The 18,202-nt window shown below is 43.0% G+C and overlaps 1 protein-coding gene across 1 annotated transcript; it reads right to left on the reverse strand.

Moving 5' to 3' along the window:
• Positions 1-3,511: 3,511 nt before the first annotated feature.
• On the reverse strand, positions 3,512-12,243 carry CTSL (cathepsin L). The gene is made up of 8 exons (XM_075067234.1): positions 12,171-12,243; positions 9,949-10,078; positions 8,754-8,876; positions 8,513-8,668; positions 8,071-8,295; positions 5,260-5,428; positions 4,795-4,912; positions 3,512-3,906 (listed from the first exon to the last, which is right to left on the reverse strand). Exons 1-8 carry the CDS (start codon positions 12,206-12,208, stop codon positions 3,807-3,809), a joined length of 1,059 nt encoding a protein of 352 aa, XP_074923335.1. The 5' UTR covers positions 12,209-12,243; the 3' UTR covers positions 3,512-3,806.
• Between the last annotated feature and the right edge of the window lie 5,959 nt (positions 12,244-18,202).

Here is an 18,202-nt window from a genome sequence, read left to right on the forward strand (position 1 = left end):
GCTCCAACCTCCTCTTCAGCTTCGTAGGCAGCATCCTGATCTTCACTTTAATTTTGACCTCTTTCTCCCTCCTGAGTTTGAAAACAGAGATCACCGCCATTTCCTAATAGAATGGAATTTTCCTGAAATAAAGGCTTTTGTTTGAGATCTTTACTTGTATCGTAATTTGTTTCTGATGTTTCTTCTCCCCCTCCGGCCCAAAAAAAGAATTACTTCTTACAGAGCAGCTGATTTTTTAAATATGACCAAGATCTTCTTTCTAATCTGTTTCAGTGGTTTATTTCAAAAACGGTCTTTGGACTGATATTGTTCCTGGCTTTTCTCCTAGAAAATTATTTTAGTAAATCTGAATTGAAGCGATTCATTTGTTTTAAGTGTGGGACAGTCAAAGAGGTGTCTAGCAATACTAGAGAAAGAAGTATATACTATCCAATACACATCTTAAGACCCCCCCCAATCCCTCCAGGAAATAAAAATGAACTGTTAATACGTTAAGACTGATTTTTGTCTACAGAGTCAAGAAATTCAGAGTTGAGGGTTCCTGACAGCAACTTCGTCTCTGCTCCCTTATGTGTGGGCTTCTTTCATTAGAGATCTGGGCACTGTGACATATTAATTGGTAAACAAAGTAATTTGTACTTGCTTATAGACTTTATCTAAAGCTTAGTCTTCTCAGCAAGCATATTTAGCTATTAGTAAGGTTAAGATTGTCACAGTTATGTTTAGTAAGTGTTACAGACAGGTCACAGGAACTAAACAAAAATTCACAGGACCTGTGACCGGTCTGAGACTTTTCCTTAAAAAACTGGGGGAAGAGAGGGCTTGGGGGGCGGGGGAATGATAGCTGGAGGCCCCTGGCAAGGGACTGACAGCCCTAGCCCCACTGCCATAGGGGTGGCACATCCCTTGCTCCAGCCTCCACTACAGCCCTGGGACGAGGGCACACAGCCCTGGCTCCTGTTAGGAGCTGCAGCTGTGGGAGGGTGCACAGGCCCATCCGAAGCTGTGAAGGGTAGGGGGAACACAGCTCCAGCTGATGCTGTAGGTCCAGGGCACACAGCTCCAGCTGAAGACGGGCAGGGGTGGGGAAAAAGGGGTGGATACAGCACCAGCTCCGGTAGAAGCCACAGGTGGAGGATGTACAGCTCCAGCTCAAGCAAAGTCACAGAGGTTCAGTAGTCATGGAATTTGTGACTTCCTTGACCTGACTAAATCGTATCCTTAGCTATTAGTGTTGCTACACAAGTGCAAACAAATGTATGCCTGTCAAGCTTACCCTGACTAGTGCAAAATGCAACTGCACTAAAGGTTTGAACCAGTAGCCAGAGACTCCCTGTAGACAAGAACTAAACTGAGTCTGACCTTTTCCATATATGCATTTTACAATTATTAACCTCAGCTGCTTTGCAGCCATCTAGATTTTACTTTTAATTACACAAGATCCAGGCAACACACCTGCAATGTGTCACCAACACTGCAAACCACAATACATACTAGATGACAGCACGTACGTCAGCAATACAGAACTAACTTGAAGAGAAAGGGGAAGACCTAATAGGAGAAGCATTAAGATTTCACATTTTGTTTCCAATACAATTATTCCATTAAGAACGAAAAGGTTGTTGGTTTTTCCTATTACTAGAAAGCATACTGACCTTCATCTCTCATCCACTGAGAACCTCAATGCACACTCAGCTCTTAATCAGCTTATATTTTCACGTTGTAAATTTTGAAGCTTGGATATGAAAATGTATCTAAAGTTTTGTCAAAATGGTATCTTTTACTGAATAATTTTTTATATATTTGAGTCCATAGTTAGAACTCAAAATTAAGTTTAAAGGTATATTTTTATTATATACTACACGGTAAGCCATTTCCCTGTTTCATAGAACTGGAAGGGACCTCGAGAGTTCATCTAGCCCAGTCCCCTGCACTCAAGGCATGACTAAGTATTATCTAGATCATCCCTGTCAGGTGTTTGTCCAACCTGCTCTTAAAAATGCCCAATGATGGAGATTCCACAAAATCCCTAGACAATTTATTCCAGTGCTTAACCACTCTGACAGTAGGAAACTTTTCCTACTGTCTAACCTAAACAACCCTTGCTGCAATTGAAGCCCATTGCTTCTTGTCCTATCCTCAGAGGTTAAGAACAATTTTTCTCCCTCCTCCTTGTAACAACCTTTTATGTGCTTGAAAACGGTTATGATAACCACCCCTCAGTCCTCTTCTCCAGACTAAACAAACCCAGTTTTTTCAATCTTCTCTCATAGGTCACATTTTCTAGACTTTTAATCATTTTTGTTGCTCTTCTCTGGACTTTCTCCAGTTTGTCCACATTTTTCCTGAAATGTAGCACCCAGAATTGAACACACTACTTCAGCTGAGGCTTAGTTAGTGCAGAGTAGAGCGGAATTTTGCCACAAGGAAGCAGCAAACTCACATACATCCTCCACGTATTGGAATGTAAACACGTATCAGAGATTCCTAACGATTGCATTCTCTGAAAAATGGATTTTAGGACAGCAGAAATCTTGCTGATATTTCACCCCACCACAAACCTATACCAGGGTTTAAATGCAAACTAGTATGACCCATAATGAGAATTCAGTAACCAGAAAGGTGGATCTTGTGGATATGGCAAGTACTGAGGAAATCTACATTCTACTCCCACTCCTGCTATATTTCCTGTGTAAGTTTGGCAAGTCACTCTCGGTGCTCAAGTTCTCATCTATAAAATGTAAGATACTTCCTTACTTTACATGGGCAGCAAGGATAAAGCCCTGTGTGGTTGGGAGGTGCTACAGTAAGTGCCACGGAAAAGCCTAAAAACTCCAAAGAAAAACATTTTGGAGAAGGATGGTTTATTATTTCAACAGCTCTGTCCTTTCAGTTAAGCTGCAAGAGCACCAAGGGGTTTTCAGCAAACTCAGGGAAGATCAGATTCGACAATCTTGATGTGTGTAAAGAAAGTGAAGATCGTTTTTAAAGATTTTCAGGGACTTTAATATAAACACAGAAAAAACAAAGGGCGAGGACAAGGGGAAAGGCATAAGTCCAGATTTTTAAGAGCTCCTTCATGGGTCACTTAAATTACAACAGCAGAACAGGATGCTGCTTGCATACATAAATGAATCCAAAAACTATTTTGGCACTACAATATCAAAAACGTTTAGTGAAAGGCACACTAAGCCTAATTATTTGTTCCTCTTGGATCATATGACTGATATGCCATATTAATTGTTCAATATGTCTGAGTGTAATGAAAACTCCTGCATGACTCTCAAATAGAAATTCAGAGTCTCACATGAAATACCAAGTTTTGGTCACTCCCACTACATCAGGTGTACTTCAAACAGATACAGTATTTTTTAAATTATATTCTTGTCCTGTGTACCATACTGTACTCCATTTGAATAAGTGCTACATTTCAGTGGATGATGAAAGTGAGGGGTACATGGTTTGGTTAAGATTGTTTCATTTATGTATATATATTGATGACAAAGTCACCTTTATACATTGGAATTGGTGTGTTTATTTAAAAAGTAAACCTTTGTGCACATTACAGTTAAAAAAGGAAATTCAAAAAAGAATCCAATCAATTAAGCAGTCTGCAAGCCAGCAATATTACAAGCTTGTTTACATACTAACATTTACATTAATTTAAACAAGTGGCTTGTCACCAACATGTAAAACTCGCAAGTCTGATCCTGGAAGATACAACTCCTACCACATGTATTAACATCGGTTTGTCAATCAGTTTAAAACCACTTTTGCAATGAAACACTTAGTCCCCCCTCAGTAAGTTATACTAGCGGATAGCTAGCTGCTGTAGCTATTCCACAATGGTTCTTCCTGTCTTTAGCCATGTAGATATATCCTTTGTCACCCCACTTCTCACCCCAGCTGGAAAACAAAACAAAAAACTGTGGTTAGCCTTAACAGTAAGGCAAGAGAGTTTAATACTGAGATCTACATTTGTCCCATGGATTAGAATGGCAATTTCCACCTTTCACCTTTGTGAAAAAGCTGAAGTAACAAACGGTCTCCATTGGTAAAATGCATGATATGCTAAGGATACCCAGAGTGCAGACTAGAACTTTTGTAATGCACCCCTTTGACTCTCTTTCCAGTAGCAGTGTGGCTGGAGTGGATATGAGTGGGCAGCACTGCCCCACGACAGAACTAGCAAGGCAACATTTCTGATTCTGTGGTCAAGTGTGTAACTGACTTCACCAACTGACTTCCCAGAAAGTAATACACCAAAAGACTGCAGATAACTATGGGGAGGGTACTCTGATGGAGGAAGCAGAAGACCAGCCACCAAGATTTTGTGATCCCACTTATCTTTCACCTGTCAGATTTTTGCCTCCTGTCCTAGAACAAGAGGCCAGTCCTCAGTCCTTTTACATCTGTACAAAATATGAAACCTTCAGAGTGTCTCTCCTCCACACTTACAGGCATCCCAACTTTATGCTAGTTTTCAATCCCAGTTTAGATCATGATCTAAACAGTCCAAAATGCATTAGAATGAATTTGCTGCTTAAAGCCAAGTTTAAGAATCCAAAAGGTATAACTTCTCTCCCCTACATAGGAACTGAGACACTGTTGTATAAAGGTGGTTATGGAGTTTTGCCAAATTTGCAGGACTTCCCCCACTCTGCATCATAGCACCTTTCACACTGATTCACTTGAACATGTAATCAAGCCATTTGCAACCCCAACTTTATAAACCATGGACTGAAGTTGAAGAGTGTTGTACAAAAAAGAAAAAAAAAAACAGAAGTTTTGCACCTGTTCTTAACAATCCAGTACTTCTTCCCATCTTCATCTGCTCCCTCAAAACCATAGCCTACAACCAGAACACCATGATCCAGGTCCTCACTGCTACACTCTGGCTCATAATAGATACCTAGAAAATACAAGTTCAAGTAAGGACTCCCAAGATTTTTTTTTTTTTTTTTTTTTAAAGCATTTCTAGACCATCTTCTGTCTTTAGATCTTAATGGTGGTCAATCAGCCAAACATCTCTTCTGCAAGATATTTCAGCATTATTCCCCATTTCACAGAAGAGTAAACCAAAGGACAGGTTACATTACTTGCCCAAGATCACAAAGGAAATCTGCATAAGAGATGGAGACTGACCCCAGAGCACCTGAATTCCAGATCAAACTTTTTTGCATCAGTAATTAAAGTACAGACTGCAACATTAGATACAGTACATGAAGTTCTCTCTCAAAACTGAGAGCAAATCACTACCTGATTCATAAAACTGGAATGATGAATGGCCTGCATCAATAGCCACAGAGACTGGACCCACAGATGCCACTGCTTTCATGAGTGCTTTTTCACGTCCTTTTGGGATGTCCACAAAGCCAGTATCATTAGCAGCATTGTACTCTGACTTATACATACAGTCTTCATCATCCTTGACAAAAAAGGAAACTTGAGTTACTACATATTTCTCTAAATTCACATTAGCAGAGAGATACAGGTATTGCCAGCTACTCTGCACTTAGTTTGTCTAGCTGGGTATGTTGAAACTGTCTGCCAACCAATCCTGGTGCATTTCTTTAACAAAACACACCTAAGCAATGTAAGTTTTAAGTAGGTAAGAATAAGAGACTGAAAGAGACCCAGTTGTCTCATGCTGATCTTTTGACCAAGATTCATTCAGAGAAACACCATGAAAAACCCCACTCAGGTAATTTATAAGTAGCCAGAATTAACTAGAGAGCGTGAGCTGTCAAAATTGATTTGAAAATACGAGCATTAGATGTCTCTTATTTTCTCAAGCAGTTAACATATAATACTTGTAGACTTACACATTTTGCACCTATATTTTGAACCTACTCTTCAACAGGGTATCCATTTTTGTGCCTACAATAACTGTTGGAATAAAGGATGAACTGCCAGGATAAGCATGATGAATTGTGGGCACAAAACTTTACCTTATGAAATGAATGGCCAGTATGAAAGTCAGGTCCTTTGAAACTGAACAGCTGAAGTGTGCTCCTGCATTACTTACATGGCAAGACTCAAGTTAACATTTGGTTTGCAACATCATGATCACCCAAAGCACAGTAAGGAACGCAGGCTCCTGAACTTTTTTTTTGGTAAAGTTTTCTTATTTTGTAAAGAATAAAGCAAGTGTGTGAGAAACTTCACAAAACACATTAGTGATAACTCTTTTGAAGGAGCAAGTGTTTTCAGAGACACATGTGACAAATTAGGAATTAAGGAGATGTGGAAAAAAAAGTTTTAATCTAACTGAAAAAGGGTCATGTGGTTCATTCATTCTCTACGCTGTGTAGATGAGACCAAAAATTGGAGACGTGTTTAACAAGCAAAGGAGTTTATGATTCAAATGAAACTGCAAGCATAAAATCTTCTTCCTAAATTAAAAACCCAATATACGTTCTACATATAATCCAATATTCCAGAATCCCAGGTTGTGGTTGGCAGCAAGAAGTCTCCTTGCTCCCATTTTTCTTTTTATGTAGTCCTCACAAGCTATACACTTAACACCTACAATTGGCCAGGAAATTTAAAGCTATTTCTGAAGTTTGCCAGTCATCTCTGAATACCTTTGGATTTCTAGACTGGATTACTATAGTGCTCTCTACATGGGAATACTGTTGAAGACCACTTTGAATGCAGATATTGCCCCTTTACCAGTATTAACTGCAAGGAAATGTACTGCATCACATCTTCTGCAAATGAAATGCACCCAGAAGAGTCAGCTCTGATTTATATAGAATGGCATAGAAAGTACGCTTATTAAGTTTGCAGACGATACCAAACTGGGAGGGACTGCAACTGCTTTGGAGGACAGGGTCAAAATTCAAAATGATCTGGACAAATTGGAGAAATGGTCTGAGGTAAACTGGATGAAGTGCTCCACTTTGGAAGGAACAATCAGTTTCACACATACAGAATGGGAAGAGACTGTCTAGGAAGGAGTATGGCAGAAAGATCTAGGGGTCATAGCGGACCACAAGCTAAATATGAGTCAACAGTGTGATACTGTTGCAAAAAAAAAAGCAAACGTGATTCTGGGATGCATTAACAGGTGTGTTGTAAACAAGACACGGGAAGTCATTCCTACGCTCTACTCTGCGCTGGTAAGGCCTCAAATGGAGTATTGTGTCCAGTTCTGGCACTGCACTTCAAGAAGATGTGGAGAAATTGGAGATGGTCCAGAGAGAGCCAACAAAATGATTAGGAGGTCTTGAAAACATGACCATAAGAGAAGGCTGAAGGAACTGGATTTATTTGTTTGGAAAAGAGAAGCTGAGAGGGGACATGATAGGCTTTTTCAGGTTATCTAAAAGGGGTGTCATCAGAAGAGGAGAAAACTTTGTTCACCTAGGCCTCTTAATGATAGAGAACAAGAAGCAATGGGCTAAACTGTTCCAGCAAGGGAGATTTAGGTGGACATCAAGAAAAAGTTCCTAACTGTCAGGGTAGTAAACACTGGAAAAATTGCTAAGGGAGGTTGTGGAATCTCCATCTCTGGAGATATTTAAGAGTAGGTTAGATAAATGTCTATCAGGGATGGTCTAGACAGTATCTGGTCCTGCCATGAGGGCAGGGGACTGGACTCGATGACCTCTCGAGATCCCTTCCAGTCCTAGAGTCTATGAATCTATATAAAAAGCTACCTTGTTTGGGTCCTGGTTATGTGACAGACTGCTTCTGTCATGCATATCATTGTGGCATCTGAGATTAACTTGGAGTTAACATTTCTGGTGATGTAAGTGATAGCAGAGCATCATCAGTGGAAGGCCCTTTGCTTTGCTAGTCACTTCTTAAAACTGTTCTGATGAGCCTTTGGTTTTTGCCTAAATCTTTGAGGTCACTTTTCTGATACTTCTGATTGATTTTGGGACTGGTGGGCAGGTATCTCATTTGCTTGGGGGATAACTATGAAGGGAAGGACAGATCTGTTCTAAAAGCTGTCAATATATTTTCTTCCCCAAATTTCAACCTGTACATTTACCTTGTGTTTCTATACTTAAGACACACTGTACAGATAAAACAGATTAGCCTGGAGCTAGTTACATTTACCTTTGCAATGTATGGGTAGGATTCCTCTGAATCAATTCCTCCATTGTCCTGTACATACTGGAAAGCTTGATCCATGAGACCGCCATTGCATCCTTGATTTCCTTCAGGACGAGAGCAGTCTACAAGGTTTTGTTCACTCAGTGAGACAAGCTTGCCGGTTTTTCTGAAGTGCTGCCCTTCAAGAGCACCAGTTGTGCTAAATGCCCAACAAGATCCACACTGACCCTGAAGTTGAAAAGGAAAAATTGCTCATTAGCACAGGCAATGTACTAGTCCATGTTACCACAGCAGTCTAAATGTTATGGAGTATACCATTATCCAAGTCTCACTTCATTCATGCTCATTACGGACTTCAACCTTTGTGACAATATCAAAATCCTTCCAGTGCTCATAACATACAGACATGTACATTCTATTTGTTGCTACACACAAGACAACATACCTGGTCTTTAACTGGAGTTACATATCCCTTTTCCCTCCAGTCTACAGATTTTGGTGCCTCCAGGAAGTTGGGTTCAAGGAACTGCGATCCTCTGTACTTCCTTTCTGATTTTTTATATTGGAACCCATTCATCAGCTGCTTAAACTCTTCATTAGTCTGAAGGAAGAAAAAATAAGTGTGCTTGTCTTCTGTTATATATCACTACTAACAAAACAAGTTTTATGGCTTTCCTTATACATACCATGTCACCGAATTGATTCATTCCCATTCTGTAGCTATGTTTTCCCATTGTGTGATCTAGATTATGTAGTTCGATCATTTTCAAGTTCTTCTCCCATACCATTCTCCTCCAGCCTTCTTCCCTCTAAAGGGCAGAGAACAAGTGATATGGATAATGGAATTTGGCCTCTCTCCATGAGTAAAAGAACAAACGAAAACAGTAATATACCAATTTTTAGGCTTTTTCTTGTCCAAAGTAATCTGGAAGCTGCAGACTGCTCGCAACAGTCTGTACCAATGCAGCTGTGCCGCTGTAAGATCATTTGCATAGCTGCTCTATGCCAATAGGAGAGCTCTCCCGTTGACATAATTATACCACCGCTAATGAGTAGCGGTAGCTATGTCAGCAGGAGAGAGTCTCCCATCGACACAGTGCTGGCCACACTGGCCCTTCTGCCAGTGTAACTTAGGTACAGAGGGCTGTTTTTTTCATACCTCTGAGCGATATAAGTTATACTGACAAAAGTGGTAGTGCAGACATAGTTTATGTGTTCTTCTTTTACTTATTATGCTGTCTTTCATACAACGATGGCAAAGTTCTTAACATTAACACCTGTTAGGCTATGTTCACATTGAAATAAAAAACCCCTAGCAATGAGTCTCAGAGGCCGGGTCAGTTGACTCGGCCTGCAGAGCTAAAAATTGCAGTGTAGACACTCACGCTTGGGCTGGAACCCAGACACTGAGACCCACTCTCAGTGCTTAATTTGTCACAGGGCTTGCCAAGGCTGAGCCCCAGCACCTCTGGACTTGCTGCATCAGTTATGAATGTAAAAAAATTGCTTGATCCCCAGCACCTCTCTCTTTCATTACAAATTAATCACTTTCCACTCTCCTTGCAAGATTTCAGCCTCAGCCTGAATGTCTACACTGCAATCTTTAGCACCACAAGCCCGAGTTAGCTGGCTGGGCCAAACACAGCCCTGTTGTGGCTCTTTTACTGCAGTGTAGAAGTACCACCCTCAGATAAGTAAACCCCTCCATTTTACAGACAGGGAAAACAGAGTAACTTTCCCAAGGTTAGAGAGCTAATGGCAGAGCTGGGAATAGTTACTCAGTTCTAAATGCTAACTTTTAGGTTACATTTTAGTGTCCCTACTATCTACTGTACTAAGCAAATGTATATACTGTAGGGTCTGCCTCTGCAAAATACTTACCTCATGGTAGGTCTTAGTGTGCCATGACTTCCACAGGTTCCAGTGGTTATCCAAAACAGGATCTATTCTTGGAGCAGCAAATGATATTCCCAAGCAAAATATGCCCAGATATATATTCATGTTGGAAAGTCTACCAAAAGTTAACAAGCCCAGTTAAGCCATTTCTCACATGTAAAATTCTGTTTATCAGAAGTTTCTATGTAGAAAGATTGTTTAGTAACATACAAAGATAAATGGGGGTGGGGGGAACATCACTCAAAATGACCTATTTGGAGGGTATATCACAAAGCTGAAGCCATTATCATTTATGTAAGAAGAGAGAACCACTTCTTCCTTAACTCATGGCATGCAAAAAAGAACTGATTTCTCTTCTTATAATGGGGCACTAGAGATATATGAACTCATGGAGAGGGGCCTAGACTTGGTCCACCAACCCTAAATGCTGCAGGACATTTTCACACCATAAAAATTCTATTAAATTGCAGGCCCACTTCACAGCCCTTTCGATCAGTTCTGCCCTTCCCTCTGTCTTTCTCCTCCTTTTCTAATTTTCACCCAAATCCAATCAATAGGGTGTTAACTGACAATCACTGCATTTCAATAGGATACCCATCCTTTATCTGCAAGAGAAAAGGACTCACACCACATTGTAATTTGGTTTTCCCCATTATGTTTTCCATACCAGTTCTTTTAAATACACGTAACAGTGACTGCACTCTTTAGAGGAAGCTTTGGATAGTGGGAAGAGAGGAACATTTTCCACACATAGAAAGCATCTGCCTCTGGGAAGCCTGTCTGCACAGTTGACTCAGGAGTCTTTTCCTGGAATCATTTCCGCTCTCCTCACAGAAACTAGTTCCAAAATCATAGACTGTGGAATGTGAGCTGAGGCCAGGGTGAAGGTCCCTTCCTAAGGGCCACCTCCGTGCGCCCAGCTCCCCCACCCCATGCCTCTTACTCCCCTAAAGGCTCCGCAGGGGCCAGACTCTCTTGTCCTCCCGGAGAGGGGTGAGGGGGGAAGGCGATTTGCAGGAGGCAGCCGCCCTAGCAGCTGGGAAGGGCAGCTCCACTGATCCATCACGTGAGACCACTCACATGAGCGCTGACCCGGGAGACCGGTCCCAAACCCAACGCACGGGAGGGAAGGGTTCTGCTCGGGAAGGCCACTTGTGTGTAAACAAGTCCGGGGCGGCGCCGCTGGGGCCTGTCGGGGAGAGCGTAATAGGGAGCCCCAGGCCCAGAGCTGCATCGTGCTCCGGGCTCAGCCAAACAAGCTCTGTCAGAGCCCACAGCGGCTTCCAGGGACAGCGCGGGGAGCAGAAATCACAGCGCCTGGCTCCTAGGCGGCCTGCGTTGCTGGAGGATGAATAAGCCGGGAAGAGCGGGTCCCAATTACAATCACCGCGGGGCGTTACCGAGCCAAGATAGGAGCCTTGCAATGAGCACGAGCCGAACACTGCAGCTAGCCAGTGCCCAGGCACCTCCAGTGCCCGCCGTCACACTCGGCACGTAGGGACCCAGACAGCCCTAGATCCGGCCCCCTCCCCGACACAGCCTGGGGGGCCAGACAGCCTTAGATCCCCGCCCCCCTCCCCGACACAGCCAAGGGGCCCAGACACCCCTAGATCCGGCCCCCTCCCCGACACAGCCAAGGGGGCTCAGACACTCCTAGATCCCCGCCCCCCTCCCCGACACAGCCTAGGGGGCCCAGACACCCCTAGATCCCCGCCCCCCTCCCCGACACAGCCTAGGGGGCCCAGACACCCCTAGATCCTCTGTCCCCCAGCCGAGGGGGGCCCAAACACCTCGAGATCCACCCCCCACCCCCGACACCCACAGCCCGGGGATCTCCCGATCAGCTCGCTCCCTAGCCCCAGGCGGGATATGGCAGGCAAGTCCCGCTCGCTCTCCCTGGCCCATCAGTCAGGGGCAGGCAGCTCCTCTCCCCTCACAACCGGTCCAAACGATCTCCCGCCCCGCCAGGCGCGGGCAGCGCCGGGGACCCGGCCGCAGCGCGCAAACAACCCAGAGCCTCTGCCACCCCCGCCCGCAGGAGGCTGGGATGGTGCTTCGGACTCACCCGCAGCCCCCCCACTGCCCCCCTCACTGGACAGCCAAGGGCCATGCACCCCGGCAGGGCTAGCAGGGTGTTAGAGCCTCCCAGCCGGCTGCAAAGCGGCCCCCTGCGGGACTCCCGCATACCCGGGGCTGGCGGCTCTCACCTGAGCGGGACCCTGCCAAGTTCTCCCAACCTGGGCATTAGCAGCACTGATCCCCGGGCCCGGGCCCGGGCCCCTGCTATAGTCAGCCCAGCTGCGCCCGCCCCAGCGCTCCCATTGGTTGCGACAGGGTTGGGGCCGGACTACGGCTGGGGAGGCCCCTGCAAGGTGGAGGACTCCCGGTCCCCTGGGGTGCTGTGTCACGCGTGCCCAGTGCGGCCCTCCGCTTGCAGAGCGAGGCGGCGGGCGGATTGAAGGCGGGGGGAGAATCAGGGCAAGGACCCAACCCAGCTTTCCTGCTGCTGACTGAGCGGCTTTGCAACGTGGATTCCGGGGGGAGGAGCGGGCCGCGCACCCGGCATCCCGTGACACTGAGTGAGTGCCTGGATCCTCACAAGTGCGGCTCCTTGCAGAAACTTTGTAGCCACGCGCTGGGCGGTGCACACCTGCCAGGCGTTTTGCTTCGATTGTTTCAAGCTGTCAAACACAAGAGCTCACTGCAAGGCCCTGTGTGATCATTGTTGACCCCACAGTCGTATGACTCTACTGAAAGAGGCAAAGTTTGCTTAGGATGCACGTATAATTTATTAGACCCGGACTCTGCAGTGGACTGTGAGGAGTACAAAGAGGAAGCCCAGCTAACAGAAATAGAGACTAATGAAATAAAAAAAAAAGTGGCAGCTAGTACTTGCTGGAAAGACCCTAACTCTACACTCATGTAAGTTACAAATTAGGGTAAGCTTTTCAAATTACACATACCCACCCAACCTTCTTCATCTGGTGGACACGACGACAGGCCACGGAGGACCGTGGCGGCAGAGAAGCATCCACCAAAATGCCACTGAGAAGCGGCAACGTCAATAGGTGTCGCCACAGAAATGGCACTGACAGACAGTGTCATCCAGTGGCGCTGCTGCCGAAATGCAAAAATCGGTGGCATTTCAGCGGTGATGCCTCTGGATGATGCTGCTTGTTGGCGGCATTTCGGCAGATGCTTGTCCGCCAGCCAGTACACTGGCACACTTAGACGTCCCAGGAGGCACCATGGCGCCCGCGGGCACCGCGTTGGGGACCCTGCACTACATGCAGAAAGACAACTCCTCACTTCCAATGCTGAAACAAATAGAGACCTTCCCTTATACCCTCCTGCTTTATGCTTAGGGGAATATCAAAAGAAATTAAACAGCAAGTTGTAAGGGGAGGGGGGAATTGCTTTAGATTCTCCCCCCAACTGCCAGAAAAAATTCTTTAGGAATAGGATTATAGCTACTATGGGACAACCCCTCCTCAAGCTCACTTACTGAGGGACAATATTCACTCATTGGTATAGAGGCTTTCCATAATTCTGTACAATTTTTCATCTCGAATACTTGGATGTTAATATCTAAGCTGTATCGTTAAATGTATTCACCTAACTTCGGGTTATTGCTGATTATGTACTATATGTACCTGATGACTTTTAAAGCAAACATTAATTGTGGATAATATAAACACTACATCCACCTGTACAGACACTTTCCTTAACCCGTGTAATATATAATTTTTTAACAGCTCTAATGAAATGTTTTAAATTTGTGAAAAAGTACATGAAGAATAGCACTTGTTCTTACAGTAACTAGGATAATGTTAGGGTTAGGTCCTCATGCTGTAGTAGATAAACTGATTGTTACAGTAATTAGAATCTGATCTGCCCTGCTTTAGTATTGGGTGCATTGGGGGACGGGGTTTATTGGAAGCCATTTATGCATCACTTGGGTTCTCACTGACAGCTCCTTCTACAGCCATCAGTATTGAACTCCCAGAGCATTATTCTGGTACCATGTGCCATTCACGCTACGTAAATAAACCAACCAGACTTCATCCTATAAATATTGCAGGGGAATGGTACAACAATGAAGAAGTACATTCACACAATGAAAACAATGTCTATAAGGTTCTTAAAATATAGCATTTAAAAAAATGCTTTGAAACCATAAAAACAAAAGCATACATTAAGCAAACAAGACTGACTCACTTTTAATAATGGATTATAGAGCAACAATTGGACAGTAAACATAAAAATGTTATGACTGACTTTTTTAGGTTATTAGGACCCCAAGAAACTGAATCATACAAGACTGAGTAGGTTCCAAAATGAAGTGTCACATAGGTATACACATTTCCTAAATTAAGAAGAGCTCAAAAGCTTGTCTGTTTCACCAATGAAAGCTGGTCCAATACAAGATATTATCTCATCTACATTGTCTCTCTAAAATAAAATAAAATAGGTTTTCTACTGTGAAACATAGAACTGTTTAGAAAAATACAAATATTTAGCAATTATTGGATGCTAGATGTCCCAATAGTTAATGGAGTATTAAAACCCTTCTAATTAAGAATAAAAGAGTAAGTTTAGTACTCTCAATCCTACAGACTTATTAGTTTGGTTTATGACTTTTTTTTTTTTTTATAAACTATAGAAAGTTTCCATTAATTGATCTATGTGGCACTGACAGTCTTTTAAAATGAGAAAACGGACCCATTAATTATCCCTGATCAGATCAACCCAGCTGGTGAGTAGTCCCATTGAATGCAACAGTTCCTATTATGTTTTGCAGTTCACACTACACAAGACAAATAGGATGAGGAGGGTACACTTGTTTGTCCCATTATATGGCTGGAAGTTCCCCTCACTAGATCTACTAACCCTAACTAGTCATAGGCTGACATTACTGTTTTAGACTTTTTGGCTGCATCAACACTGAAGTTTTTGTCCCTCCATAGTGCAACTCCTCCTCTAATGATAGCAATAGTGGTACCTACTGTAGATGGACACATTTTTACCATATTGTGCTCTAATCCTGCATGTGGTGGTAAAAATTCCAGCTTAATAGAGTTGCCATTAGTACTAACACTGATGGAGAAGCTGCTCCACCTGCACTACAGAAACTGGGGGAGATTTTGGATTTCCAAAAGTACTTGTGCACATGCAACCTTGGGGTGGGAGGATCTCCTTTAGCACTAAAAGAGCAGTAAGAAAAGGTGCAATTTTTTTCCATATAAACATCAGTACAGGCAAAGCCATTGATCTTGAGAATTGATTTTTTTTTTTAAATGAAAGCCTGGGATTGGTATTATGTTGCACAATGCAGCAAAAATTGCAGAGATCGTATGTGATCCTCCTTTTTCCCTGATGAGGCAGTACTTAAGGGAGGATTTTAACTATTTGTTTCATTAACACATTTATAATCCTTTTTATACCAATTATCCCAGCAGCAGTCTCTAGAGCAGTTGGGCCTTGATCCAACAAAGCACATTGAGATGTTGGAAGTAGCATCTACACCAGCATTTTTTGGGAGGGAAATCTCCTGTCATTGCTCTACCACAAGACTTCCCCAAAATATTTGTGCAAACAATGCTAAATGTTTCTGTTAGACGACAAGTGTGAACTAGTCTACTCAGAAACTTACACTGAATTCACTAAAGGAGTGTATTAAAACCAATTTATTTATTTCAGTGCAAGTTTGTAGGTGAACACTTATTTCACAATAGAAAGTGGCTAAATTCAGAACCTTAGGTCTGGATTACAAACAAAGCTGCACTGTTTAAAGGTGTGTTTTTAAACCCATTTAGTTAGGCAGGTGCAAACCTCTGTTGGACACTTCTGTTTTTTAAACTTGGCTTATATCATTTTTACTTATGACGTACAAACTCTTCTAAATCAATTTTAGCAAATTTTATTCTGAGACAAGAGTGTCTACACACAAACATGAATAAAATGACTAATTGGTTTCATTATTTCAATGCAAGTTTATTTGTAGTCTAGACCTCATTAGATGCTACTGAAAAAGCTGAGAAGTGGTTTTTCCAATCACTGGAAACTACTGTTCATCCAATTTTTGTTTGAACTAAGCAAAGCATACACTCCTTTTTAAAGGGCACCTTACACATTAAGTTTAAAATGTCAAACAAATTTAAGTTTTTTTGTCTAGGAAAAAAGTGGTAATGTTTTATTTTGATTTTAAGTGGGTAAAGTAGTTTTTTGGCACACAACACAAGCGTTTGAAAGGATTTTGCTAAATTTTCCTTTAGGGAGAAAGCTAGTATGGAAAATTTCAGCCCCAAAAGATGAATGTTTGAGAAAGTTACAAGCATATGAGAAGAGAGGGGTTAACAGAACGGAAACATTTGCACCCTCAACTTGAAGTTTTAAAAAGCCAGTTTCAGAAGCTTCACCAAGCATTCTCAAAACTACGATCCTCACACAAGGAAATAAGGAAACAAATCAACAGAGCCAGACGTGTACCCAGAAGCCTCCTGCTGTAAGACAAGCCTAAGAAAGAAACCAACAGAACTTCACTGTCCATCACCTACAGTCCTCTCCAACGTATCAGTGATCTACAACCCATCCTGGACATGATCCCTCACTTTCACGGGCCTTGGGAGGCAGGCCAGTCCTTACCCAGACAACCCACCAACCTAAAGCATATTCTCACCAGCAACCACACACCGCACCATAGCAACTCTAACTCAGGAACCAATCCATGCAACAAATCTCAATGCCAACTCTGTCCACATATCTACACCAGCAACACCATCATATGACCTAACTAGATCAGCTACATCATCACCGGTTCATTCACCTGCATGTCCACCAATGTTATATATACCATCATATGCCAGCAATGCCCCTCTGCTACGTACATCGACCAAACTGGACAGTCCCTACATAAAAGGATAAATGGACACAAGTGAGATATTAGGAATGGCAATATACAAAAACCTGTAGGAGAACACTTCAACCTTCCTGGCCTCACAATAGCAGATTTAAAGGTAGCCATCCTACAGCAAAATACACTTCAGGACCAGACTTCAAAGAGAAACTGTTGAGCTTTAGTTCATTTGCAAATTTGACACCATCAGCTCAGGATTAAACAAAGACTATGAATGGCTAGCCAGCTACAAAAAGAAGAGGATTACTTGTGGCACCTTAGAAACTAACATTTATTTGAGCATAAACTTTCGTGGGTACAGCCCACTTCATCTGATGCATGTGAAAGTACAAGTGGGAAGATATATATACACACACACAGAGAGAATATAGTGTATATGGTAACACCCATTTTTTCATAAGGAGAGTGATCAGTTAAGGTGAGCTATTATCAGCAGGAGAGAAAAAGAATTGTTTGTAGTGGCAATGAAAATGGCCCATTTCCAGCTACTGACAAGAAGATGTGAGGAACTGTGGCGGGGGGAATAAGCATGGGGAAAATAGCATTAAGCAGTTTTTCCTCCTTTGGCGTTCACACCTCAACTGCTAAAAGAGGGCCTCATCCTCCCTGACTGAACTAACCTTGTTATCTCCAGACTGATTCTGGCCTGCGTATTTATACCTGCCTCTGGAAATTTCCATTACATGCATCTGATGAAGTGGGTATTCACCCTCGAAAGCTTAGGGTATGGCTACACTCAAAACTTCAAAGCGCTGCCGCGCTGTGTAGTCGCAGCGCCAGCGCTGGGAGAGAGCTCTCCCAGCGCTGCACGTACTCCACATCCTCATGGGGTTTAGCTTGCAGCTCTGGGAGCGCGGCTCCCAGCACTGCGGCACTGTTTACACTGACACTTTACAGCGCTGTATCTTGCGGCACTCAGGGGTGTGTTTTTTCCACACCCCTGAGCGAGAAAGTTGCAGCGCTGTAAAGTGCCAGTGTAGCCATGGCCTTATGCTCCAATACATCTGTTAGTCTATAAGATGCCACAGGACTTTGTTGCTAATTTCAGAGGAGTTAGAAGTAGTTTCACAGAACATGTTCTTAATTTTTAAACAACAACAATAGTTGATTTTCCTCTCCCTTATTGCCATATGAAAGACCCCCATAAACCAGGAAAACTGTCTCATTAATAGTAAATTGAAAAAACAATTTTTTTAAAGTTGATAGCAATTGCAAAAGTTAAAGGGACACTATCAGCACCCACTAGTAAGTTTCTTTATTTGGTTACCCTTCCTGGTAACAGAACTAATTAGCTTCTGGAATTGATTTTCAGATGAGGCACCA

This window comes from Chelonoidis abingdonii, chromosome 6 (genome assembly GCF_003597395.2).
Source record: "Chelonoidis abingdonii isolate Lonesome George chromosome 6, CheloAbing_2.0, whole genome shotgun sequence".
Lineage (NCBI taxonomy): Eukaryota > Metazoa > Chordata > Testudines > Testudinidae > Chelonoidis > Chelonoidis abingdonii.

Excerpts from the sequence above, each read along its gene's own strand:
- CTSL (XM_075067234.1), bottom strand. The coding sequence starts at position 12,208 with ATGCCCAGGTTGGGAGAACTTGGCAGGGTCCCGCTCAG. Across the intron at positions 10,079-12,170 it reads CTTGGCAGGGTCCCGCTCAG|ACTTTCCAACATGAATATAT; the intron begins GTGAGAGCCGCC and ends AACTTTTGGTAG. Across the intron at positions 5,429-8,070 it reads CCTACCCATACATTGCAAAG|GATGATGAAGACTGTATGTA; the intron begins GTAAATGTAACT and ends TTTTTTGTCAAG.